The sequence below is a fragment of the Dermacentor variabilis genome, chromosome 2 (assembly GCF_050947875.1).
Source record: "Dermacentor variabilis isolate Ectoservices chromosome 2, ASM5094787v1, whole genome shotgun sequence".
Taxonomy (NCBI): domain Eukaryota; kingdom Metazoa; phylum Arthropoda; class Arachnida; order Ixodida; family Ixodidae; genus Dermacentor; species Dermacentor variabilis.
In genome coordinates, this window is record NC_134569.1 from 82,471,858 (window position 1) to 82,499,756 (window position 27,899).

Sequence of the window (27,899 nt, forward strand, 5' to 3'; positions counted from 1 at the left end):
CGCAACTGCAAAAAGCGTATCCTTCATATACGCGGGCATTTCGCATTTCCATCGCAGAAGGTACGCGTTCAATGCGAGAATATACGCCGTTTCGCAGGGGCATGTGTCACCCAAGTTTTGGCTATCGATCGTGCTCAGCCAGAGAACGGTTTCGACACCTCAGAAAATTCGCCGATCTGCCTTTTATCGAGCTCTGAGCATTCGCAATTACGTCTTCTTTTCCCTCTATTATTATTATTATTATTATTATTATTATTATTATTATTATTATTATTATTATTATTATTATTATTATTATTATTATTATTATTATTATTATTATTATTATTCTTATTATTATACATGTGTGTTTTTAAAGGTTGGCACCTTGCGTCTTATTCGACACCTTCTTCGGCATGGCTGATATCACACGTCTGCTGAGAGGTTGACCAATGCCAATCGCAAGATTACTAGGCAGGGAAACCTCGGATGACACAAAGAAGACGCTATTGTTGCGCCTCGAAACATACAAGGCAAAAAGTGCGTCCCTTTGTTCAAGCCCTTACGGCATGATGACATGACGTGGTGTTTTCGGTACATCAACGGGCTGTATTCACAGTGGAATATGCATATTTAGAATCGGCGCCGAGTATACTGAAACCAGGTGAGAGCTCGATGCGCTTCACTGCAAAAGGTCGTAAGTTTGCATTCAAGTTTGCTTAGGCTGCCGATGGCTAAAGCATAAAGCTGCCGTGATATTGCGCTCATATCAACCCGTACTACTGGCGAGAAAGGTGTATAGAAACGAGCCATTTTTTCTCTGGTAAGGAGATTCAACCCGTCCGAGAGAAAGCCAGCTTCGTCCAAAACCGGCTTCTGGTGCCCTGAACCTTGCACTTCGGTATAAACCTCGAGGTTTGTGTAAAGGTAAGCACGTTGACAAAGCATGCAGGTATGGCCAGTTCTCCTCTTTCAATCCCCTTTCCCGATTTCCCAGTGCAAGGTAGCCCATACCGGGCTCAGTCTGGTTAATTTCCCTGCCTTTCTCTTATGACTCACCTCTCTCTTTATCGCTCTCTCTATGACGTGGCATCACTGACTATGTGAAAAGCATAAGCAGCAAGAAAGGTGTTCCAATGGTTGCATCTGGCGGCTATTATCTTGGAAACTAAGAACGTTCATAAAATAGTGGGTATGTTCTCTTAAATTAGTTCCGGAGAACACATGTAATAATTTCACTGTGCAGTCAAAATTTCTTCTTAAAAAACTTCAGGAAGTGTACCTCAAGGCAAAAGGAACTATATAAGGCTCTTTTTTTTTTAGCTGCATCAAACTTTTCAAAATAGCCTGCAGCAAATAGCACAATTCTAACAATTGAGTTAGATTACACGATGAGGCGGCCAATAGTTGTACAATAAATCAAAATTTTTAGTTGAATAATTAACACAGTTACATTCATTAGCTCTTTAATTAACTACATTGGGGCACATATTTCAATCTACAAATTGTAGCTAGTGAGCTTTTAAGGCATATCGACTTGAAACGAATCCTGAGGATTGCGCCTCTTTCAAGATATGCGTTGTCAAACTTGAGGTAAAAATCCACTGTTGTTGCACTTATCGTTTTCAAGGAAACGCTGTTTTGTGTATTGAAGCGCATAAAAAAAACTATATATTATGCCAACGAATTTTGTCAGACCCTGTAGGAATTATTACCTCGAAACTGGTGCTGTTCTGAGAAATTGTTCCAAGCGGCTATTCCTTGCGAACTCACCGGCTACAACTCGTAAATCTAAATATGCGCTGCAAATATTCCTTAAAGTTAATTAGTGCAATAACCTTAAACATTGAAATAAATATTTCGATTTCTCGTGGAAGTAACAGCAAACTTGTCGGGCAATCTAAATATAACTCAAGGCTTAGAATTGCGCTATAACCATAGGCAATTTTTTAAGCAATTGGTGCAGCTAAAGAAAAAAAAACACTTGGTGTATATACCATGTGCATTGTTGCCATTGTGTCCCAGCTGAAGGTCCGACGTAATCTTCCTATAGGTTCTTAAAGGCAGTTTGTGCCGCTGTAACACCAACACAGCATAGCGCCAGTTACGCAATAACTTACCGATGGGAGTTTGCATACAGCTATTGCAGCGGTGTGCTACATAGAGCAAGAAATATGTTCAAGTGCGCGTGCTCCCTTGTGATAAGTATTGCGGCAGAAACCGTCGTGGATGATTGTCAAAGTCGGTGACAGCTTCCTTGTGCGAAGAAGAAGAAGCAGAAGGAGGAGGAGGAGGAGAAAAAGACAGAAAGACAGGGAGGTTAGCCAGTTCGCAGACCAGCTGGCTACGCTGTGCTGGGGAAAAGGGGTAAGGGAGTAAGGGGTTAACCCTGCTTCCTATCCCAATGCCATCCACAACCTACATCAAACCTTATGTGCACAACAGCCTACATACTAGAACACAGTGTGGCTTACTTGGAGACGCGGGAGTGTTGATGATATTGAAAACAGATTTGGATGCACATGTTGGTGAGGTCTCAATGGCACCACGCCGAAGGCGCGACAGTTTTGAAAAGAGATCCGGTGCCCGCCATGTGCACGCCCTGTGTAGGTGTTGGTGAGGACGTTGTCGACGCTTTTGAAACGCGATCCTGCATTGACTCCACCTTCTGCTGTCACGTTCTGCTTCTGGACACGAGTAGGTCGCTCTAACATACACGACGTAGGAAGATCAGTGCTGCGGCGGCCGCATTCCAATGGGACGTAGTGTAAGAAATTCCTCGTACTGCGTCTTGACTAGGTTTCAAAAACATGCCGAAATAAATCAATAGCCTTGTGCAAGGGAATATCTCATAGCACCTGTGCTGAGACAGTGAGCCAAACTCAACAAATCAATCAAAAAGCATTAGATATCACCGAAGCCAAACACAGCGTAAACATATAATTAAGCTTAACGTCAGGCTGAAAAAACCGACGGAACATATCTCATGACGACTGTCGAGGGTAATGCGTTAGCATTGAATCAACATAGCCACATAACGTATTGCCAACGCCGAACCGAATGATGTATGAGGCAGGTACTACTCGGCGCCATCTAGAGCGGCAGCCTCGAAAATCGAGGTGGCATCCAAATGCGCCGGTGCCTGAGAACGCTCAGAAACGCGTCATGCCGCAACGCTGCCACTCACCCACGGCTTTTTATGGACACGCTCCACCGCGTAGTGGCGCTGCTAGAAGTCCGCGCGTGGCCTCCGAGACGAGAAACGTGGCGCGCCGGTGCCTGCGAACGTTAAGAATTGTTCCCCCGTTTGTCGCACGCTGAGCGTCACATACTAAGTGACCAGATTTGGTGACACGTTCATTAAAGAGCAGCACGTACCCAGTGCATTCATGGAGCAGCGAACCCGAGGCGTTGGCGTGAAGGGCGCTAATTGAAAAGCGGCACATACTCATTGTATTTGTGGCACAGCCTGCTAATGCGTCGGGTTGCTGTCTTTGAAGAGCCCTTCTCACGCGTGTCGGATTCCGCTCGGCATCGGCGAATATTAAAGAATCTTTTTCGTCATTGTAGAACGGCACATTCTCCAATGACACACTCCTAGTTACCCAAGTTGGCTTCACAGAGGTTCATTGAAGAGCGGCAAAGACCGAGGGTGGCGTTCCCAGGGCTCCATGTCGGCGCCAAAGAGCTTCGTCGAACATTCCAGCATCTACAAGGACCCACGTCGGCGTCAAAGAGCTTCGTTGAAGAGTGGCGTGTATGTACACATTGTCACATGCTCAGTGACCGAAGTTGGGCCGATGTTTGGTTTCAAATCCTGTTACCTCAGTACAGCAGCCCGATGTGCTAACCATCCGTCGACGAAATACCCGATAGATAGATAGATAGATAGATAGATAGATAGATAGATAGATAGATAGATAGATAGATAGATATTATAGATAGATAGATAGATAGATAGATAGATAGATAGATAGATAGATAGATAGATAGATAGATAGATAGATAGATAGATAGATAGATAGATAGATAGTCCCGGAAGAGTGCGTGAAGTGCATAAAGAATGATAACGCATTAAAGACAATCTATAGCCCCCCAAAACCAATAAAATTAGAATACAAATAAATACGCTTGAAAAGAAAAAACCTGATAAGTATAAAAAAGGAATTAAATCTCGTGGTATATCAATAATTCGACACTGTATCACACTCTCTTAATAACGCACGCTAGTTATTCAGAATAAGAATAAGAATATTGTATTAAATGACAACTCCTGTCTGAGCCGTCTCTGTTTGTGGAGGAGGAGCCTGTGGCGCTCCCTGGCGGTGAAACGGCGACGAGTGCCATCGTCTCCTGGTTGTAGTAAGCGTGAAGTTTGTTGAGCTCATCAGTTATTCCACAACCGAAAAATATTTTAAACCGATTGCTTTCTTTGACTCTTCTCCCCACTTCGCGGTATGTCAGTTTCTGGCCGCTTATGGCGAACTTGGGACGCTCGATGTCACTAGAAATAAATTAAAGAAATAAAAAATTCGGCGGAACCCATCTGACGATGACTGTCAATTGTAATGCGCTGAGCATGGAATAAATATAGCGACACAATGTATTGCCACCATAGAAACGTCACCCTAGCTTCCCAAGCAAGATGTTCTCACCACTAGAGCGCGGGCGCCCACCTTTTAAAACTTCTTTTACTGCTGCACAACTTTAGGGGCGTGTACTCACAATGTGTCCCTGTTTAAAGCCACCTATGTGATTGATAATATCGCAGTCATTAGGATACGGAAGCATGCCTGAAAAGGTGGAACGTGCAAGCCGTGCTGCTTTCGTCAACATTTCTTGCTCGTAAAACACAAATTTCTATTAACGTCGATGCTTCCTCTACATACGGACGCATGCCTGAAAAGGTAGAACGTGCAAGCCGTGCTGCTTTCGTCAACATTTCTTGCTCGTAAAACACAAATTTCTATTAACGTCGACGCTTCCTCTACAGAATAAAGAGTTTTCCTGCGACCTTTGCAGAGCTCGTGTCATTTGCAGAAGCATTGCACGATGTCTTTGACACAGTGTTCTTTCAATGACAAAGGCAAAAAACCTCAACCAGCACAATCCCCGATTACCGACGCGCGTCGCGTTGAAACCGCCTCACCGCGATGGGATTGAGCGGCTGAGCGGGGGTTGGTCAACAGCGCTGCCAGTGGCCGCCTATGGCAATCCCTCTCTTTGCGAAGGCCTCAAGAGGGGAACGCGCACGGAGTCCACTCCGGCCGTGGCTGAGCAAAAGTACCACTTGCTCTGCTGCCGGTACGGGCCTCTGACCCGTGCGAACTTCGGAGACCACGGCAGTCGCGAAAAAAAAATAAAAATAAAATAAAGACGAAATATTAACAGCGCCGGACTGAAGGGGGCATCGGAAGAAAATCAGACGGATAAAAGAAAAGAAGAAGGTATGAACACTTAACGAAAATAATTGTGAAAAACAATAAACATGTGCATATGTAGATACACATCAGGTGAATATATAATATATAAGTTTGTATGTGTGACTAATTGCTCAGTAACTCAGGGGACCAATTGCAATGCATGCTCACTGACCTGGAGAGGCAAAGCAGAAGGGGGGGTCTAAAAATTAATCTGCAGAAAACTAAAGTAATGTTTAAGTCTCGGAAGAGAACAGCAGTTTACAATAGGTAGTGAGGCACTCGAAGTGGTAAGGGAATACATCTACTTAGGACAGGTAGTGACTGCGGATCCGCATCATGAGACTGAAATAATCAGAAGAATAAGAATGGGCTGGGGTGCGTTTGGCAGGCATTCTCAGATCATGAACAGCAGGTTGCCATTATCCCTCAAGAGAAAAGTGTATAACAGCTGTGTCTTACCAGTACTCACGCACGGGGCAGAAACCTGGAGGCTAACGAAAAGGGTTCTACTCAAATTGAGGACGACGCAACGAGCTATGAAAAGAAGAATGATAGGTGTAACGTTAAGGGATAAGAAAAGAGCAGATTGGGTGAGGGAACAAACGCGAGTTAATGACATCTTAGTTGAAATCAAGAAAAAGAAATGGGGGGGGCATGGGCAGGACATGTAATGAGGAGGGAAGATAACCGTTGGTCATTAAGGGTTACGGACTAGATTCCAAGGGAAGGGAAGCGTAGCAGGGGGCGGCAGAAAATTAGGTGGGCGGATGAGATTAAGAAGTTTGCAGAGACAACATGGCCACAACTAGTACATGACCGGGGTAGTTTGAGAAGTATGGGAGAGGCCTTTGCCCTGCAGTGGGCGTAACCAGGCTGATGATGATGACGATAATGATGATGATGATGATAATGAGGCTAGTTCACAATACGATATCCTGAAGGGCGCTTACAAAGCTTTCGCTTGCGAAGATATTAACGCAAGGTGGTTCTACGGGGATTTTTCGTATTTCCGTAACAATATTAATTCCTGCCGGGGCATCACAAAATAGGCTGATAAATAATCTGTCCATTATATTCCTTTGCATTCTTTCGGGATTCCGGACAACATGTAACATTTTAGCTTTAACGCTGCAGTTTCGCCCATAACGTGAAGCAGTGACGCTATATTTGGCGCAGTATTACGCGTATATAGTAGGTCTTTTAAGTTTCGTATTGCATCCTGTGGAGTAAACGCTCTCAGGTGCACGAACGATCTTCTTTGAAGAAGAAAGCTACTCGGTGAAGTCTCTGTCCGACTTATCTGCTTTTATGGATGTGGCGATCCTCGGTGGTGAAGATGAGATGGAGAGGGAGATTTATCTGCACTGTAACAAAAAATTGGCAGATTCGTCCGCAAGGCCGAGCATCGATTCCGATAGCAAATTATGAGACCCCTATATGAAATAAGGGTAGCAGATTTATCGGCCGTATAAACTTGTAAACATTCGCTTACTAACTAAATTCAAAAGCATTTAAAAGCAAATTCAAAAGCGCACAGGCAAACATAAACACATCTACTCGACGAGCGCGGACACTCTCTGTCAAAACGATGCTTTCTCTTCAGCACGTGCTAAGCGGCGAGAACACAGCGCACATGAAGCTATCAGCCCTCGGCGAAACTAGACACTGTATCCATCGCAAATCGCTTTCGAGATAGGGCCATACGCAGCCGCTGTCGGAGTAGAGCTGCCGCCGAAGAAATTAAAGATGCGAAGTCTTAAAATATTTTTGAGTCGCATTTCGCGATACAGGAAATCAGGACTAATACAAAGACGTAGCTTATTCTTGTGGCAGCGCAACGGAGGGACTACACGCGCCTATTTACATTAGAATGTGGTATGCTCCCGCGACTTCATAAGTACGCTGATCTTGCTGCTCATACAACATTCTTTTATTCTTGTATTCGTATTTCTGTCCAAAGCAATATTTTTGTGTTCGTGTTCCTGCACGCTTATCATCATGAATACCTCCGGACTCGCCCAATTTGCAATATTTTTACAAGGACAACTTATTTCATTTACATTTTCCAATCAGTGACAACAGTGGCAATAATACAAAGGGGCACTACGCATACGGTAGATAAACTGCCTGTAAATGTCATTTTCATACATACAGCAAAAAACTAGCGTCAATGTAACAGTTATCCTCAATCCGCGCCTAAAAACTGAAACATGGATCTACTATGACACTTGGCTGATTTGCAATAGGAAGGCGTGACACTTCACTCAAAGATTAGAAGTATTTATTACCTTACCTTCGCATTTACGTCCGCCTTGTATGAAGATTAGCTATGAGGCCAATGCGGCCATTTTCAGTGCAAAGTGTTATTGAAATAGCAGCTAACTTGTGTAATTGTGCTTTGCATATCGTGTAATTCTTCTTTTAACTACTTCTTTCGGCCGGTGTCCATCACTTGATCAAGTGTTATTAAAATTATCTCTAACAATACGTTAGCAAAACAGAACTGTAATGCAAGTGGTGCGGCAGTTGCTAGTGCTTGGGGACTAGAGTTTAATTTGACTGTGCAGGTGCAGCTTTCTCTGGCCCCCTATTTCCGCTATAACATTTTATTGCTTACGGCGTACATAAATTCCATGATTGATTGATTGATTGATTGATTGATTGATCGATCGAAATCTGCTTCATGCAATGTGAGCCACGGCCCAGATGAGAGTTTTATTTTTCTAGCTCAATTTCAACACGAGTAAAGTAAAAACGTTATGCACACCCCACGGAGTTCTTACTGAACAGCGACTTCTTTTTATCCCAGGACGCCTCCATTCTACCATGGGAGAATATTTACTGATAGCCCTGGCTACACTGGGAGGCGTTATATCAGGTAAGTGCTGCTCGTATAGAAACCCGGAAGCTCCAAGGCGAAAGCCAGCTCTGAAACTCTCCACATTGTCATATGCTAAACCATGGTGCAACAACAGTTTACCTATATATGTGTTTTGCATCCACGAAGCTTATAGTTAGATCCCCACATCCTTTTACAACACCTCGATATTCTGAAGAAGCATGATTTTGGAACAAAGGTCTACATTACCTTCTAACTCGGTATTCGAGGGCACTTCGGTAAGGGCAGATTTGTCAGCTACCGAGTAAACATTATTATACGGCAGAACTTGGGAACAGTTCACTGAAAGGCTTGACCTACAGTCGTACGCAAATGAAAGCCAATCAGAAAATGGAATTTAGTACCATAAAATTAAAAAAAATTCCTCGAGCTGAGCAACACACCATCGTGCTGAATTAAAGCTAGAACGTGTCATATGTGCACCGTGCTTCTCAAGGAAAAACGAACCGCCGCTATTTAAAAAAAAAAGTCCACTCATGAAGGACGAAATAACTTTATTGAGTCCTGAGGAACCCCTCCCCACCCACTCTTGGTTTAGTGGTCGACAGGGGTTGCGGGCCGCACCCACGTTGGGACGGGAAGCCCGTGAGCCTCCGTCCTTTCGTGAGCCCTCTGGGCGGCCCGGAGCTGGGTCTGGTGGTCGTCGCTTCGCAGGGCGTCCACACAGTCTTCTTCTTTGCTGAACACGGTGCCGCTTAACGTGGAGCATTGCCAGGGCATGTGCGCTAGCGAGCAGTACGATTCGCCGCAATCCGGACATTGCGGCTCTACGTCCGGTGAATAAAGGCTCAGTCTGCCTCTCGAGGGGGACTACTTGAGACAGGGCCGCTCATGAAATTATTGCATTTTTCGCTTTTGTTATGCCTTAATTGTCTTGTTCGCGTTTCATGTTTCCACGATTGTACGTAGCTTAAACAACTACACATATTCTACGAATCAAAGGCGCAGACCCCAAGTGCTGGCCGAGGGACTATGGCTTTGGCAGCCCTGTGTGCGTGTGCAGCATGACGCACTGCGACTTCATCGGCGACGTAAGACCTCCGCCTAGAGGCAAAGTGTTTGCCTTCGAGAGCAACAAGGCTGGCCTCCGTTTCGCCCGAACCATCTTGCCCCTCAATTCAATGAGTGAGTTACAGCTTCGGCATATTTCAAACAATCCCCAACAAACTTGTACCTTATTAACTTTTACATACACCTCTTAAAGTATGGTTGGCATTAAAATTTATGTAGTGTAGTATCAGAACTTTCCTCCGTTTACTGAAGCGTTATGCTGGTACTACCACGCTGCTACCGAAAGCGATAAACCTTCATAAATGCACGGTGTACTTCTCAATTGATCTTTAGGTTTTCCAAGCTCATCAAAAATTTGCGTGCCAAAGTTGATCAAATGAGTTGACCCTAACAATAGCGTGTTTCATGCTATCTCTGAAAGAGTAAAGAATGATCAGCTTTTGGGGATAATTTACATCAGTCTTACGATTTTATCAGAAACGATAGAATGCTACATGTAGTGGTGAACGAAACTTGCGTTCGGCGCTCATGGAAACCATCTTGCAAATATGTACAATTAGCTGCCTTCACAATTTTCTTGGTTTGTCCCGTTCTTTTTTTTTTTTTGACAGATTCGCCAGGAGAGAAAAAGGAAGTCCAGCAGTTAACAATAAATCCACCCGTTAACGATAATCGTGGTGACGGAAACAGCACTGTGGTTCTTGTGCTAAACGAAAAAGAAAGGTACCAAAGCATATTTGGGTTTGGAGGTGCCTTCACCGACGCCGTGGGAATAAATCTGAAAAACCTGCCACACAGAATGCAAGATGACATTATCAAGTCGTATTATTCGAAAGAAGGTAACGCTACGACATCTTCACGAAGAGCTTCTTGACAATGGGCGGCACAATTAATACGTGTGGCCGAGATAGACGTTGCACCTGGTGATGGCAACGATGATAATATGAGCATCGCTTTTGAAACGGAATGGTGGCACATGCCACCGAACTCGCTCGTTGTATAAGGCTCAAAGTACCATCCATGCAGGTTTTTCACCACAGTTTGTAGATTTGCTTAGAAACCACGTGTCGTCCTTCGACGCAGTTTGAGTGAACAGAAGTTATATTCTTGCTTTGGTCGGCTGGCTTTATCGTGGTTTCGGATCAATGATTTCGGTTCTCTGACCAAACTTCTAGGTTTTGTCTTTCTAGTTGAGACACTTGTGGTAACTCTGAATGAAATTCTTTCCTTCGCAACGTATCTACCACTGATAATACTATCCACTCAATTGAACATTTTTGCTTTAAGACCTTTGATTTGGTCTGGTTTTGTGTAATTTTGTTGTGCTGCCTGCATTGTATCTTGTGCCTGAAACTCCTTGCATAGCAGTGCCTACTTTTCACACTTTGTATAGCGTTTCCGTTACGTTGTTTCAGGCTATACGCCTATATTCTCTACTCCTGCTTCGCTCTAAAAATATTGACCTGCACTACTCTGTGAAAAAAATTGGAAAATATAGAAAGCGTCTTACGTAAATTACATATATTACAAATTAAATTACATATATTTCTTATATGCAACTGGAGTGAAACAGGCACGCATATCCCATTGTGACGCCCGAGAAGTAGCCAGATCCAAGTTACTAGTAACTATAGACATAAAAAGCCAATTACTGCATTTCGGTGTCGTTTTCTGAGCGTATTGTGCATTCATACTTTCTATGCTTGGCGACAGGGCTTGAATACATCATTGGCCGGATCCCAATGGCCAGTACTGACTTCTCAGTGCGAAAGTACACCTACGACGATTTCCCCGGTGACTTCAAACTGCTCAACTTCACTCTCACCGAGGAAGATTTTCAGCTTAAGGTATCGATCAATCTTTAATTTGAAGTGCGTAGAGTAATTTAAGCGCGACCTAAAGCTAACCACACTTATAATGCAATTCATTCAAACAGTGTTATTCATTCAAACAACTTCGACTAATATCGCGTTTATTATTTCTCTGCTTTCGTTTAAATTTCGTCATGATGTGATCATTTTGGTGCGCATCGTTTCGTAATTAAAGCACTAGAAATATTCCCCGGTTAACCAAGAAAATATGAAAAACCACCATCCTACTACCACACCTCAACCTTGAAGAAGCAAGATGCTGCAGAAAGGTGGACTGGCATCGTTGCCTGTTGACAAATAATGTCTCGACCACTTATCAAAAAACGACGCCAAGTGTTTTAAGACGTCGCAGTTTCGCCCGAAGGGCAAAGCATCAATCGCGATAGCAAATTAGTAGACAGCTACACGAAGTAAGGATAGCAGTTTTATTGGCCATATAAACTTGGAAACATTCGCTTACTAAGTTAGCAAGCATGGTGTCAGCGCGCACAAACAAGCATGAGCATATCACACTCAATGACCACGGACACTTGCTGTGCAAACGCTGGCGTGAGCAAGCGCGGCAGCAGCAGCGGGCGAAGTGACCTTCGAGCTGTCTATCGTTTCAATGCAAACTGAGCTTTCAAGATATGGCGCGCTCAAAGTACGCAGTCGCTGCCGGAGTAGAATGCCACCCCCCTCCTTCCCGCGCTGCCTCCCCGCTTTCCTCCCTTGCATGCGCGAGAATCAGCCGCGATCGTCGGTTCCCATTGCGCGCGGACGCTAAATGCGCAATTGCTGCCGGAAAACGACGCCGCCCCCTCTCCGCCCATCTCTCCCTACCATCCCCCCCATGGCCTCTGACGGGACGGAAGACGGCGCGTTTACCCTCAGCTTTCCTCCTTTGAGCGCGTCAGACTGAGCCGCGATCGTCGGCTTCCCTCACGGCCTTTCAGTCGCACATACAGCATACGGGGCCTGGCGATGGTGTTATCGCCCTTGGACTTTATATGGAACATCACGGCAACAGCGACGCCGACGCCGAGGCGCAAGAATGCGCCTGAAGTCACCATATAGTTGCTATCGCAATAATAAATGACACACAAGATCTTTAAAATTTGTTAGCCTAAAGGCGTAGGCTACTGGCTACACCGTGTTTCAGCAACATGTACCAGGTCTTAAAGACAGCTATGCGAATGCTACCAAATCAGTAAAGTATACTTCGTGTGTTTACAAGGTTGCTGAAAGTTAGTAACAAAGTGGCTATAAGATAGCTGAAACGCCTTGCATGCTACGAACTTTCATTTTCTTTTAGCCCCGCTGCACTGTTTTGCATTGCTGGAAGGTTTCTTAATGCCCATCTTCGCGCGGGCATGCTTCACTAACACGCAATGAAGAAAAAAAGTAGTCGATTAGATTCTTTTTATTTCGAGAGTTTGCTGGAAATGCGCAGGCCTTTCTTATTGTCTACTACGTAGTGAGGTGTTCACTCACAGCTACGTTTGTGCCTATATACTGGTGTGTATAGCAATATTATCGAGCTACGTAAGCCAGTGCACGGCAATCGCTGTAAGTACGCATTGTCTTCAAGAGACCGGCCATGTGTAGGTAACCGCTGTTTTCGTAGCTACACTATGCGGCTGTAAACGGAATTAGCAGCAAAACAATTTCAGCAATAAATGGCTAATTACTCCATACGCTAACTACGCTTTCTGATTAGTCAGATAAGGATAGATGTTGAAAACGCAAGATTTAAGCAATGCGGTGTGGAAGTGATGTCTGCTTAGCATAAATCGTAAGGTTAACGCTACTCTTGAGATTTATTGCCACTTTCGATACTAGAACTCATTTCAGTCGCTGGCTAGCACCTCGGTAAAAACATTCCCGCAGCAAACCCTAGATAGGAGGCAAAGAAACCTTTGAATTGAACTGAATTTAGTTTAATTTAATTTGCAACTTCCGAGGATGGCCAGGCAAGAAAGCTACAGGTTGCAGCATGAGCGGAACCCCGCCACCTCATACACAGGCCAACGTTGTAGCGGTCTACCGAAAGCATGCGTTTCACATAGCGCTGTTCAGAAAAAGAAGAAAAAAGAAAAATTCATGCAGAAAGACAAAAACTCATGATCAGATTACATAAACAAATGTCCATGTAAATACTTCGCATATTGGCCTCACAGTCAATTGTTTTACAACTGGCTGCCAGGGCAATAAAGTATGTTGACCCTCGTTAAGATAGAAACTTAAATAGATCACACTAGACGTATGATCTCGCTGTCAGGCTGCATGTATACCCTATGGAATCAAACATTCTTAAAATAAAGTTAGTTTAGCCACGCACCGCTGAGGATATGGCGCGCTCATCCCACGACAAGCCGATCAGCGTCGAAAGCAGCGCAAATGCACGCGAAGCAACAAAATTGCCAGCGATATTGTCCATTGCACGGAAGGGCCTTACAAGAGCCCTTCGTTCTAGCATTAATTATGTAGGTTTGTACATTTTTACAAGTTGTAACATTTTTGTCGTCGAAGTACAACAAATGAATCATGTAGGCATACACGGTCGCTGTGGTCTTGCTACCGTAGTCATACACAACTGCTTGCCTTATACAAACAAGTTTGTCCATCTAGTAACCTTTTGAAGAACTACAACCGATACTGGATAGCCAACTATGCATAAAATGCTACGCATAACATCGATTCTCAGTGTCTGTGGTACCGGCATAGCTTTTCGTAACCTTTCCTCCTACCCAGCTTAGTTTCGAGATGGGTGTGCGGACGGAGAGACACGGTCTGGCTGGACTAGGAGCGATCGCGTTCATTAGCTGAGCGTTCGGTGAGATAGAAACTTTATTTCCGAACGACTCTTCCGTCTTGGTCGTCGCTGTCGGACTAAAGCTGGGCCCCCGGTCATGCTGCTAAGTCTATTTGTCTCGACTCCGCCTTGGGAGGACGAAAGGGGCTTGTTGGCTGCGCTGCGTTCATCGGCCGTGTTGCTTACTAACGCCCCGAGGTGTTTGAAGAATGTGCACTTGCCCCATTTAGTGACATTTACGCTCGCGAGAGCTTCCTTTCAGCGACGGAGGCCGCAGAAACCATCCCTATGGCCTAAGTGTGCGAACTTGCACGAAATCAGGCATGCACTGGTAGTTGGACGAAAACAAAAGCAGCCAGCTCTGTCCGAATAACAGTGAACTATGTCCGAAGCCACCATAGGGCTATGTCGATGAGCTTCACTACAAGATGGAAGCTGTTGCTTCAGATTGCATGCGCTCTAAATATTCCTATGGTTCATATGTTCTTTCATGTCGAATATCCCAAGCACTGCCAAAAAATCTTATTTTCCAGTCACACACATAAAATAAATATATAACATTCGAATCGTATTCGAAATTTTCATATATTCGCACAACCCAAGTTAAAGAATTTGAAAGCCACATAAGTTGACCGCATGAACCGAAACGCTAAGCTTCCGCCCAACTCGACTAATTTAGTGATTTAGTAAAACAAAGCCAACCATTGACACGACATTCTCTGCAGATTCCATATATCAAAAGAGCGATGTCTATGTCGACCAAGCCTATCTGGTTCTATGGAAGCCCCTGGAGCAGCCCCGCTTGGATGAAAACCAGCAAAAGTTTGGTGGGGCGAGGGTTTCTCAAAGGAAGAACGGGAGGACTCTTCTACAAGACCTGGGCAAAGTACTTTGTCAGGTATGCAGTGTCCATAAAGCTTCATAGGCACTTTGTATGAGTATGTTCTCCCATAAAAAAGTTACTCTACGTATATGCTGTAGCCTTACCTGGGTATCAGCGTCGCGGGATCGAATCCCGGCCACGGCGGCCGCATTTCGATGGGGGCGAAATGCGAAAACACCCGTGTGCTTAGATTTAGGTGCACGTTAAAGAACCCCAGGTGGTCAAAATTTCCGGAGTCCTCCACTACGGCGTGCCTCATAATCAGAAAGTGGTTTTGGCACGTAAAACCCCAAATATTATTATTATTATTATGGGTATCAGCGTACAATCCCACTGCGTCATATCCGCATCTGTGCCGCATATGTCATTTCATTTTGTATTGTACCCATTGTGTTGCGCGTAAGATATCAACGCTGAAATGTGGCAATAAGAAAAAGGTTGTACCTGTTCACGGATGTGCCGTTTATGAGTACATGCATGACTCTGTGCAAGGACGCATGGTAAATATGCTAGACGTTGTGAGACAACCTACTTGCTACGTGCTATCTTTCACAAACATTGATCTTGGTCATTGCATCTACGATATTTATGGACACATTCATTCTGAAAATGGGAGAAACAAAAAGTTATTGGCACCGCGATAAGGCCTTTCTTCTACCTGAGATGGTCTTAATTCGATTTTAGCTGGCACTTCGTTTTGCCATCAATGCAACATTCTTTTCATCGTAGTTATATTTGCTCAGCAGTCCGTATTTTCGGCATCATTTTGGTGGAAAAATTTTGTGTTTCAAGGAAGGAAGGAACGAAAAAGTGGAGAAGGAAAGGCAGGGAGGTTAACCAGTTTAGCTCAACCGGTTTGCTACCCTACACATGGGAGCGGGATGGGGGGATGAAAGATTAGGAGGAGAGAGAGAGAGCACATAGCACAGCACACATGTCGTCAGTTACACTCCGTCACTCTTGCGTGTTACGTGACATCACTATCACAGCCGCCTGCCCAAGCCCGTCTCTTTCAAAAACCGAAGTAGTCACTTCGTCGCCTTCAGCTGCGATGTCTTCTGTCGGCGACATGTGAAAATCGTTTCAACTGACAAAGGTCTATTGATAACGTGCGCTAGAACGGACGCCAGGGAGTGTCTCTGAACATTATATTCAGGACAGTCGCACAGAATGTGTTCTAGCCTCTCCTCGCAAAGAAAGGCATTGCAGAGAACGTTGTCAGCCATTCCAATCCGAAATGAGTAAGATTTCGTGAATGCCACCCCTAGCCATAAGCGATAAAGCAGAGTGGCCTCTCTTCGGCGGATTCCAGTTAACATACAGAGATGCATCAGAGAGGGCAGGTGGTATTGACGATTGCTCCAGTTGGTCTGGCTGCTTGGTGTGCACCATAGAGAGAGCATGATCTCCTGTGCAAGCACTCGATGTGTGCTGGCTGCGTCGGACAGTGAAAGCGGTACGGCCTCTTCCTGTGTGTCTTCAGGAGCTGCCCGAGCGTTATTATGGGCGTCTTCGTTTCCTGTGGCGCGGCAGTGACTTGGCAGCCACTGAAACATCACGTAGTGTCCTTTCTCATGTGATGTATGGAGTAGGCATCTAATATCAAATACGATCTGTTCGTATGGCCCGCGACGCAGAGCTGATCGCACAGATTGTAGGGCTGCCTTTGAGTCACTAAAGATTCACCATTGTCGAGGTGCTTCCCGATTGATAAAACAAAGTGGAGCGCGAAGAGCAGCTAGTTCCGCAGATGTCGATGTCGTTGGGTGGTCAGTCCTAAAGCTGATGATAATAGCTCTTGCTGGGACAACCACAGCACAAGACTTGCACTGGATGTTTGTGGAACCATCAGAATAAATATTTACACTGACCGCATACCCCTCGTGCAGAAGAAGGAGAGACATCTGTTTCAGCACAAGCGATGACAGCTCAGACTTTTTCCCGATTCCTGGTACACTGAGATGTACCGTGGGGCTGATAAGCCACCAGGGGGGTATCGATGGTTTAGATGCAGTGGTGAAGCCCGAGCGAAGTTTGTCGTTGTACTTGACGATAGTTTTAGAGAATGATGCTTGGTTCCTGTCTGAAAGTAGTGTCGCAAGGTGGTGATAGGGGGCACGTGCAGAATGTCTGATGTGCGTTCTCAGGGCTTCCACCGTAATTTGAGTTTGCATTGGATGATACCGATTAATCGCTATAATTGCCTCTGTTGACGTGCACCTAGGCAAACCAAGGCAAACTCTGAGTGCTTGAGCTTGTGCTGCCTGCAGAACACGAATATTTGTCTTGCAGGTGTTGTTCAGTACAGGTAGACTATATATTTAAAAAACCGAGAAAGAGAGCTCTGTAGAGTTTCAGCATTGCGTCTACTGACATCAACCACGTCTTTCCTGTCAAGTATTTAAATTACTGGGAAGTCGCTGTCAGGCACCGTTTCATATAGGCCACGTGCGGGCTCCAACAGATAGTGTTTCAAAATGTTCACAAAAAGTCCAACGAACGAAAGACATTTTCAAACCAAGGGCTTCTGCTATCATTCCAACAGTAAGTTGACGGTAACTGCGCACAAGAGAATGCACATGATCAGTGTTTGATGGGGCGCCCTCATCTTGGATTGTCTTCACGACCTTCTCAATATCGCTGGACTAATTTGAACATGGTTCGTTAGGGCGTACTTTCCATTGGCCCTTTGCAACGGTCCATGAATTTCTGTGACATTTTGCCGAATTTCACAAGATATTTGATGTTGGTACTTCGTTCCGTCCGTTCGTCGATTTCCCTTTCGAAAAAGCACTAAAGACGTGTCGCAAAAAGAAGTGTACGCAAAATTCTGCCTCGTAATACAGCCGTCTCGCTCGTATTCGAGGTCAACTTGGTCCTTTCGAGTGTAGAGAGCGAGAGAGCGGCGCTGCTACACCCTGTTCCCCTTTTCTTGCTGACTTCCATATTGCATGAACTTTTGGGACACACTCGTACTTATTTCGTGTGCTTAATAGTAGTAATTCCCACTTAGAGGCCCAGACACAGGCGTACTTTCTTGCAAGCTAACAACAAGTTTTATTGATCAATGCTTCGAAAATAAGTAGAATTCAATTCTAGAAAAAGCAGGCTCAAGAGAAAGAGCGAGAAAAGATGAAAGGCAGGGAGGGTACCCAGACGCACAGATATACGCAGTTTCATCCCTGCACAGGGGGAGGGGAGTAAAAAGACAAAAGAGAGAACGGTAACATTTGTGTGCGCAATGTGTTATAAACGATTGCAGAAGCATATGCATATTGCAGTAATTCTATCATTGCCTTAACCGCCATGGCGAAGCGTACGGCTATGATAACCCTCTTCCCCCCCCTCCCCCCGTGAAACAACTTAGGTTTCCAAAAACGGTTTATATGAGACCTTCTGAGTGTCTTTGTGATCTGGCAGGTTTACTGCTGTCTGGAGAGGTTAGCGCTTGACGTCGTACAATTGTTAAAGGCACAAAAAGTTTTCAACACTTTGTTCGCTTCCGCAAGAGTTACACATGGTTGTGTCACTCATTCCAATAAAGGACAAGTAACTAAATGCCTCCGTAAATGCCAGCGCGTGCTAGAGGCTGCCCAACAATGTCGCACCAGAGTGGGCCCAAAAAAATAGAGAACAGGACCCCGGGATAATAACATGTCGTGAGCAGGAATGCAACAAAAACAGAAAGAAATTTTCACGTCTAACGCACATGGTAGAATTTTTTAGAATTTATGTTATGCGTAGTTTTAGTGAAGCGGTTAATCAAATGACATACAGCCAAATGTGCCGCACAATTGCGCTCATTTTTATTCTATGCAGCGTGCAACGCCCCGCAGTGTTCATGTTCATGCACCGCGCATCGATACGCTGGGGAGAAAGCAGCAGACAGCTGAAGCACTGACCGCACATCTCAATGAAAATTTCGAAACACTTTTTAATCATCCTCATGAAGAAAAATCGAGTCACTTTGGCACACGCCAAAGAGGGCGAAAGCCTGCCCGCTCTAGAGACATCCATTAAATTACTTGACATTCGAATGCGTTGTTACGTCTCATTAATTGTTTTCTCCAACTAAAGTTCATGGGTTCGAGTGCGTTAATTAAAGCTACATTAGATATCTGTACCCTAATCAACTTGGCCCTAAATAACATAAAAGATCGTGGGTTCGACTCCGACAAATGTCGTAAGTTCGAGTGCCTTAATTACCTCTATGTTATTTACTGTGTCTCAATCAACTCCGCCCTAATTAATACCAGAGGTCGTGGGTTCAAGTCCCTTAATCAACTGTATATTAATTAAATCTGCTTTCTTGGCATTATTAGCGGCATCGATGTGGAAGCGATGTGGAAGACGACGACGACGAACGCGCGAGCCATGGCACGATTACCCGATTTTCTGTACCTCACAACGCGACCTTGAAGCTTAGAGTTGTAAGGCCTTCACCTTAAAATACCGGCAATTCAGGTTGTACTGAGGTGTTTTATTCCCCTCTCCCCCCTTCCGTTTCATTTCCCTATAATGTGCTTGACTCGCACGCGGCTAACGTGGCAAACGTCATCAATACGCCCTTCCAGGAAAATTTGAATATCCTCATCTGACATTGTGCGACCTGTAGTACATTCGAACCCGAATGTAATGAACCCAGATGAAGGGAATTATTATCTAATTCGAACACAAAAAAACTAACTGACCAATAACCACGTAAAATAATTGTCTTCATAATATAATTCACATTGGATATATGGTACGAAGAGGCGCCCGCTATACCATCGCCATAAAGCCGCTTGGGGTAATTCTCGGAAGCGTGCCAGAAGCGTATATATGATAAGCAATTACACAGTGACACTGGTGAAACAGTTCAAGGCCCAGGCATAACTACCGTCTAGAATACGCGCACATTTGTCCAATAACTAGATTCTTGTTCCTTTTATCCACTGGAGATAATACATCAATATAAAGGGAACGCAATACAACTGTTCGTTTGAGCTCTTTTCAATTATAGAAGAGTTCGGGTATATCGAGTTATCTGATACATCACACTTTTAGCACATACAATTGATAGTTAAAACCGGGCTTTTGTAAAGGCGTAACTTCAGAAAAAAAATATTTGCAAGTAATTGAGCTTACTCACGCACCACTGCCCCGAAACGCCGAATAAATGCAAGTCGTTCTTGAAATGCAGCATCGTAAAAGCTGTTTTCCTTCAATGCGCGTGCTTTCCAGGTTTGTCCAAGAGTACGAGAGACAAGGGGTTCCCATGTGGGGTCTGACGACGCAGAACGAGCCAACGTCCGGCATCATGCCACTGTATCCCTGGCAGGCTATGGGCTTCACGCCTCAAACACAGAGGGACTTCATCAAACTCGATCTTGGGCCGGAGTTGACAAAGGCAGGCTATGGCCCGCACAGGCTGAAACTCATGATTTTCGACGACAACCGTATTGGAATGTGGTACTGGGCAAACGTGGTGCGTTCATTACACTCCCTGACTGGACTCTACTTAACAGCTTTCAGGTCATGGAGCCCTTGCTCCATCTCATAAGAACGACTTCGAGTTGGAACAGACGCCTTTGTAATTTAGCAAAGTGGTATATCGCACTAGTCTGTACGGCCAATAATATTTTAGCACGGAAACCTTCATATCACTGCGCAATAAAATAGCAAACAGGCGTTGTCTGCCATGTAAGTTTTATTGTAAAGCACGCGCAAAATATTATTATTATTATTATTATTATTATTATTATTATTATTATTATTATTATTATTATTATTATTATTATTATTATTATTATTATTATTATTATTATTATTATTATTATTATTATTATTATTATTATCGTCATCATGATTGCAGATTTTTCAAAAATCATCTGTGCCAAATTGTGTTCTGTCTTCATTTTCAAGGGGATTTCTGCAAAGAGCGGAAGTTGTCAGCACTGTAGCGAATTAAAATATTTACTAATTAACATTATGATTATTCCCCACACTTAGCGATTCCATTATTGAAGTAGGAGTGAAGTCACACTTGTTTAACAAACATCGTAATACTAACACCACATTGGATGTATCCGTCAACAACATCCGCTAAAAATGCATTGGCGTTCCAGTTATACTTGTCTTGAATTACTATAGGAAGGCTTTTTTTAAGTGGAGCACCAGTGTATTTTGTATAACATAGTAAAGATGGATATCTAGAAAGCAGTGCGTGTTAGTATTTCTGCTAAGCAGACGTGACTTCATTATACTTTTTTACGGCTGGAAATAAGTTAATTCCTAAAAAGTTGGCTTTGTACCTATTCGTAATTTCCCTGTATAGTATGTAGTCACCTGGCCACATCCAGATGTAAAACAAATTTCAGTTCTAAGGTTTTCTTCTCGTACTGACCTGTCCCTTTCACTCATATATAGTGCTACACATCATGTACGCAGAAATTTCAAGAAAAGGTAAACAACAGGTAAAATTATGTGTTGTCCTAGAATGCATTTATGCAAGCTAGCCTACATAGTTCGACTGCTATTTTCTTATCTCTAGGTAAGCGACCCTTTCCCGTCCTTAGAAAGAACACAAAGTCCTACGGAAGCTTTATAATTCAGGTACATATCATTCGTATATCAAAGCTGCCTTTACTGGACACATCTACTACGCCTCAATAGGCAGGTTTTTTTTCCATCAACATTGCGTACATTTCTGCCGGTTGCCAGACCGATGTCTTATTTTCCATCACTGAGTAAGCTTTAAGCGTATTTTACTTGAAGTGTTGTCCAAACGCCGCCTCGAAATTAGATGCGATCAACTTTACATAGTAATGCCAGCGCCCTTTCCCGCTCTCACGTTGTCCACGTATTGGTCCACAGGTACTGGGCGACCGTGAAGCAGCCAAATACGTCAGTGGAGTGGCTGTACATTGGTACAAGAACTGGCTAATGGGACCTTGGGTATTGAACATGGTACATAACAGCTACCCGGGAATGTTTATCTTGCCTTCTGAGGCCTGCACAGGTTATAATAGTGAGCGCGAGTACAAGGTGATGCTGGGCAGCTGGAGCCGCGCCGAGGAGTACGCCGCCGACATACTCCAGGTGAGGAGGCCTCTCCTGTTTACAAGAGTGAAATATGTGCAGCGAAGTCGCACGCGACGCAGTTAGGAGACTATGGCAGGGCTTCGAGAGCCTACCGATATCTTCGTCACTCATCTATCTCCAGTAAAAACACTAGTGAATAAAAAGAGTTAGATTTGACAGCAAGTAAGGATATTTCAGGTGGTCGACACACGTAAACACCATGCTTCAATGGTTTCCTGAGCTCTTATCTCTCAGAGTAATTGTGCCACAAAGCCACCCGATTGTTGATCACAAGCGCGGTTGATGTGTCTCGACTCCACTGTTTCGACTCCATGCGGCGGTTCGGCAGCGCTGGAGCTAATGAGCATTGGCCCTGTGAGAACGCTTTCATCACGTCTTGTTGTGCCCGGATCTACAACTGCGTCTACCTCCCGAGTTACCGCGACGTGAACATACAATATTATACCGTTTGTGGCACGGTGTCGCTTTCCTCATTAACGTTACCGACGCGCCCAGGTGCAACACCTGTAGCTGCGACGAGACACTCACACAACTTCTCTGTGTCTGCCCCCGATGTTTAGTGCTGAGAGGTAAGTCATGTGCACAGCGCTGGATAGAGCGGACATTCGTCTGCTATCACAATAAAAGCTCGAGGTAAATGCCCGCGAAAGGAACTCCGCGCAGAAGGCAATGTTTGCACTGTTCGAGTACCTGAATTCTACAAGCCTACATGATAGGCCTTATGAACGTCGCTTGTTAACGCTGTATATAGCGTACATGGCTTAGTTTGTGCTTCTGTCTCTTTCTCTCCCTTTACGCTCTTTTTCTCTCTTTATCCCCGCACATCCTCCCGCCATGCAAGAAAGCCAACCGGAACTCCTTCTGGTCACCCTCCCTGCTTTTCGGTACATCATTTATTTCAGCCATAAATATATTTATGCTTCCTCAAATAAATAGCAACGCTATAACTTCTGCCAGCTAGTTCTGCATTTGATAATATTTCATTTTCTTTACACTTTCACACCACCATGGCATTGACGTGCGTGAGAGGCTATTCGAATGTTGTCAGACAACAACAACAACAAATGCAAAAGGATAGAAAGTTGGGCGAGTTGGTACAGTAGCATATTGGTTTCTAGCTAGAAGTGACACACACACAGACTGTTCGTACCACAGGTGACAGGACGGTGGTGCAGAGTTACTGCTGAAATTACCAGCAATAAGGCTGAAAGAAGAGTGCATACTGGCACCCCCACGCGACAAGAAGTAAAATTTAGTTATGAATGCGTGTTTATTTGCCATATAGTTCTATGTGCACCGAAGAGTTGAGGAGCGATAACTTGGACCACATTTGCGGCATATATTTGCTGTGTGCCACTTCCTGGTGTCTTCAAGCTGATTTGACGTCATGCTTTAAACACGCTGGTGTAATCAAGTAGGAAGAGCGTTTCAATTGCTCCAGCTTTTCTGAAGATAATAGCAACCTCACAACTTTCTCAGTCCTCAGAACGTGTCTTCTAACCTCAACCCGAGATAAAAATATTCGATCAAACGGGGCTTCAAGCTCCATCATAGAAGTTACCCAAGCATGCAAAACGAACCATTTCGCGGTGCGCATTCCGTAAAGGGCAGCTGGCTTACTCGCATCATTTCCATTTTCACGAAACACATTGGTAGATTTTGTTTCTTCTTTCCTCGACCTACAGAATCTTAATCATTGGGCTAACGGCTGGACGGACTGGAACCTAGCTTTGGATACTCAAGGCGGCCCCAACTGGGCTAGGAATTTCGTCGACGCGCCCATCATAGTGAACGCTACTGCTAAAGAGTTCTACAAACAGCCAATGTACTACGCCTTAGGCCACTTCAGGTATCCCATGTCCAAGTAAATTCTTCCTTTCCTTTTTTTTTTCGCTCCACCACTCCAATAGCTTTAGAGCCCCCTTGCATATAGAGTAGTAAAATGTTAAAAAAGAAATTGATCATTTACTTTTTTTACAGCAAGTTTCTCCCGCGAGGCAGTATCAGGATTGACTTGCGTCTTGGTCGAAGTACAGAGAACCTTAGCTACGGAGCCTTCCTGACACCAGAATCGGCTGTCGTTGTGATCGTCCTCAACAGGTGAGCATCGCCACATTTTATTGTGCCTTTTTATTTAATTACGTTTATATTTTCCCTGAAGTAAGTGCCGTAGGATTTCTGTCAGCAGCACACGCACAGTGTCGGACAGTTTGTTTAGCGGAAGCAACAGCAACTGTTATATTTTCTTTTTTTTTTCTTTTTTTTAAGCTTTCACGTTCATGTTCTACGTTAATGATTTATTGAGGTTTATACTGAACAATATCTGATAGGAGGTTTTCTAACACTATTTTAACACTACCCCGTGCTACATTCATGCGACGCATACGTAAACGTAAATTTTGCAGAACTGGTCAAAGAAGTGAACGATGTACTCAAAGCATCTTTTTAGAGAGAGAGAGAGAGAGAGAGAGAGAGAGAGAGAGAGAGAGAGAGAGAGAGAACGAAGAGTAAAGGCAGGGAGGTTAACCAGATATGAGTCTCCGGTTTGCTACCCTACACTGGGGACGGGGGATAGGGGTTAGAAAGATGACAGAAAAGAAAACGCTAAACAAGGAAAAAAAAAAGCACGCACACTTGGAGACACACACACAAAAGGCGTCCCAGTTAAAGTCGTTCACACAGGCAGGTAGATCGCAAAAAGCGCAGTAGCGCTTGCACGGCCTTCTTCTGCGACGGTAGGTCCTTTCGATGTTGTAGAATTCTTTTTTTCGGATAGCGGTTGGTCGTCCAGTTGGTCAAGTTCGTGGCGAAGGCATGCCCTCTGTAGACTGTACTGCGGGCAGGCGCACAAAATATGGCCAATTGATTCTTCATGGCCGCAGTGGTCACAGGTTCGGCTGTCGGTCATCCCTATGCGGAATGCATAGGCTTTGGTAAACGCAACGCCCAACCAAAGTCGATATAAAAGCGTGGCATCTCTACGGCGAAGCTGTGACGGCGCTCGAAGACTTAGTGTGGGATCAAGTGAGTACAGTCGCGTATTTCTTAAATGTGGCTCATTCCACTTCGACCCGGTGCGCTGCCGAGGAAGTACGCGGAGCTTCCTTGCTGCGTCAGTTCTAGAAAGATGAATTGGGACGTGACGCTCCTCAGTATGGGCTGAGCGGCCAGCGTGATCCGCCCGTTCATTACCGATAATCCCGCAGTGACTTGGAAGCCACTGAAAGGTTATTTCATGGCCTGCATCACTTATATGTTGCAACGTCTCTGTAGTATGGAATATTAGTCGTTCGTGTGGTCCGCGCCGTAAAGGTGACAGTAGAGACTGCAGTGGCGCCTTCGAATCGCAGAATATTGTCCACTTGTGTGGTGGCTTCTTTTTTATGTCACTGTAGTGGTTTATTTGAGATCTCACTGCGGCGCTTTCCTGGCATGTCTTCACCTCTTTGTGTTTGTATGTTGCAGTATGGGCATGAATATATGTGCACTTCTTGTACTTTCTTGTCACACTCCGCTTCAGATTTTCCTAACATGTGGCGTTACTCTTTAATTTAGGGAAATGTTACGGAAAGATGTTAGGACAAGCCGTCTATCCACACCATTTACGTGGAGGCATAAGGCGAGGTCACCACAAAAATGTTGTACCAACAGGCACCACCACCTCCTCCTCTTTCTGTTTCGCTACACTTCAACAGTTTTCTTTTTCTACGTCCGCAGGATAACCGGCTACACAAACTACTCTTCGGCGGCGAAAGTATCGACTCGTTGCGCGCGAACACTGATTACATGGGAAAAGTGTGACACAAAGTTTAATGGGGTCTCCGGGACCCGATACGGCTTGAGGCGTACTACGCGTACAATGGCAGTGTGAGGATAAGCAGACGAAGACGAAGGCAACGGTGGAGTGATTTCATAAGTGACAACTATCATTTGGCGCCAAGCAGTAACAATATCTGACCTACTGTCATTGTTATTACGGGAAAAGGAGCAGCTGTCACCATTACATAGGTCACTAAATACATTCCTTGTACCGTTATTTTAAAAATACTTCGCTGAAAGTACACTTGCTTCCCTTACTGAGAAAACGTTCTTCTTTTGTTTTCACTTTTCAGAGGCGAAGAAAGAGTCACGCTCGAAATCAAAGACAAGTATGATTCTGCAAACATCAGGAAAGTCATAGAAGAACGGTCGATAACAACGTTTATCTGGCGGTTATAGCTGTCACGCCGGCCCTCAACAGTCGCGTTTTTCGTCCACCGAAAGTATTTCCTTTCCTCGCGTTCATGCCGCTGTATACTTCTCCCAATTGCCGAAAAAAAGGTTAATTCAATGCGACAGTAGGGCGCAATATTTATTGCTGTAAATTCTTCGTTTAATATTAGAGCGTCTCTAAGAGTAAACTGCGACTTATATAAGGAACGTATGCTACTAAGGACAGAAGGGGCATAAGGTTTCTGACAAGCTGTCTTATTATCCTAAGTTACGTTACAACTAGAGAATGCATTGACGTCAAACATAAAGCACAAAAAAGCAAATAAAGCGTTCTAGTGAAGTAAATTCAATCCTCTCACTGTTAGAGGAAGGCTTCTGGGCACAATTTTCTCTTTACTGTCCGCACAAATATGAACAGCTGTTTAATATTTCAAGAATATTCAACAGCTGCGCATACTTGTGCTTTTACGGGACAATTTTTGTTTATATTCTTTACTTAAGTGTCGCAATGAGTGTGCGTTTTTGCATTCAGTAGTTTCAAGGATTATATTAGAAAAAGCCTTATGTTAGGACCAGCACCGATTTCCCCATTCAAATTCATGCGAAACGCAGAAGAGCTTTTACTAGATAACCCCTGAACCAATTTCAAGGAAATTTGTTGCATTTAGGAAAAAATCTCAATCATGCCTACTATAAAAAGCAGAATTTTACTTTGTGACCTCGAATTTTCTACAAGTGTCAAAAGTTACAACGATAGCAATAATGAAGTTCAAACTTTACAAATCTGTTACTCGGCACCAACGACAGATATTGGCAGTTCTGTAAGCTAAATCTGTTAGAACATCAAAGGCAAACTAATGCGTTAGAAGTTTACAGTCTACGCGAAACGGTTGCAATGCTTACGAAGCTTTCACAAAAGTCCTGTTACAAAATTAGTGCTATTTTCAAGAGAAGTGTATAACACATCAATTTTGTCTGCAAGATGTCACAATAATTTCAATTTACGTAATGGTAATATCACTTTTTAATGCTTAGCAACGGATTTGCAACGGAACGTGCCTCATAAACAGATCGTAGTTTTGGCACGTAAAACCCCATAATTACGTTTTGTCCATTTCATTGCTTGTCACGTGGCTCATTTTTCGCGCGGTCACACGTTTTATCAGTTTTTTAGGTGAGTGACCATTAGAGATTTTAGCTTTGACGCAGACGCTGTACTTAGACGCCATTTTTTTTCCGTGTTATTCGTTGGTCATCATTCCCATAGTCGTGCGGGTTTTATCACTGACTGCACCTTAGGCGTTTGAAAGGTGTTATGTTTTGGATAGCTGATAGTGAAGCGTAGACGGTATTTTTTATGTCTCGTTTTTTCTACCCGTTGGTTTGGTAAAGACAGTGCTCGATGAATGGCTTCCCGTGCTGATCCACGTGTGGTTCTTGTTTGCTCTTTTGATCTTTTGTATCAGATATGATTCCTGAGTGGTCGATGGATTGCTTTATTGTACTTTTAACGTTTCGTGTGTGATTCGGCTTGATTGACCAACATAAGGCAGGCTTGTTGCGGAAATAAACTTAGTTGTGAGTGACGCCGGTCCTGTCGTTTGTGTCCTTCTTCAGTCCTTGTCTATTGAGCCTTGCCTTTGCTCATTGATATTTGCAAACAAGCGTGGATGAAAAGCCAGCAGAAACAGCTGGAACGCAAAGCCACACAAGGGAGTCTGGAAGAACGTGACAATACGGGTAG

The 27,899-nt window shown here is 44.2% G+C and overlaps 1 protein-coding gene across 1 annotated transcript; it reads left to right on the forward strand.

Moving 5' to 3' along the window:
• Positions 1-624: 624 nt before the first annotated feature.
• Positions 625-27,741, forward strand: LOC142572174 (lysosomal acid glucosylceramidase-like). Its single transcript, XM_075681104.1, has 11 exons — positions 625-906; positions 8,212-8,280; positions 9,244-9,426; positions 9,924-10,151; positions 11,026-11,159; positions 14,703-14,875; positions 20,084-20,327; positions 21,716-21,940; positions 23,629-23,792; positions 23,924-24,043; positions 26,056-27,741. Exons 2-11 carry the CDS (start codon positions 8,229-8,231, stop codon positions 26,159-26,161), a joined length of 1,629 nt encoding a protein of 542 aa, XP_075537219.1. The 5' UTR covers positions 625-906; positions 8,212-8,228; the 3' UTR covers positions 26,162-27,741.
• Positions 27,742-27,899: the final 158 nt, after the last annotated feature.

Excerpts from the sequence above, each read along its gene's own strand:
- LOC142572174 (XM_075681104.1), top strand. The coding sequence starts at position 8,229 with ATGGGAGAATATTTACTGATAGCCCTGGCTACACTGGGAGGCGTTATA. Across the intron at positions 8,281-9,243 it reads ACTGGGAGGCGTTATATCAG|GCGCAGACCCCAAGTGCTGG; the intron begins GTAAGTGCTGCT and ends TACGAATCAAAG. Across the intron at positions 20,328-21,715 it reads TGTGGTACTGGGCAAACGTG|GTACTGGGCGACCGTGAAGC; the intron begins GTGCGTTCATTA and ends ATTGGTCCACAG.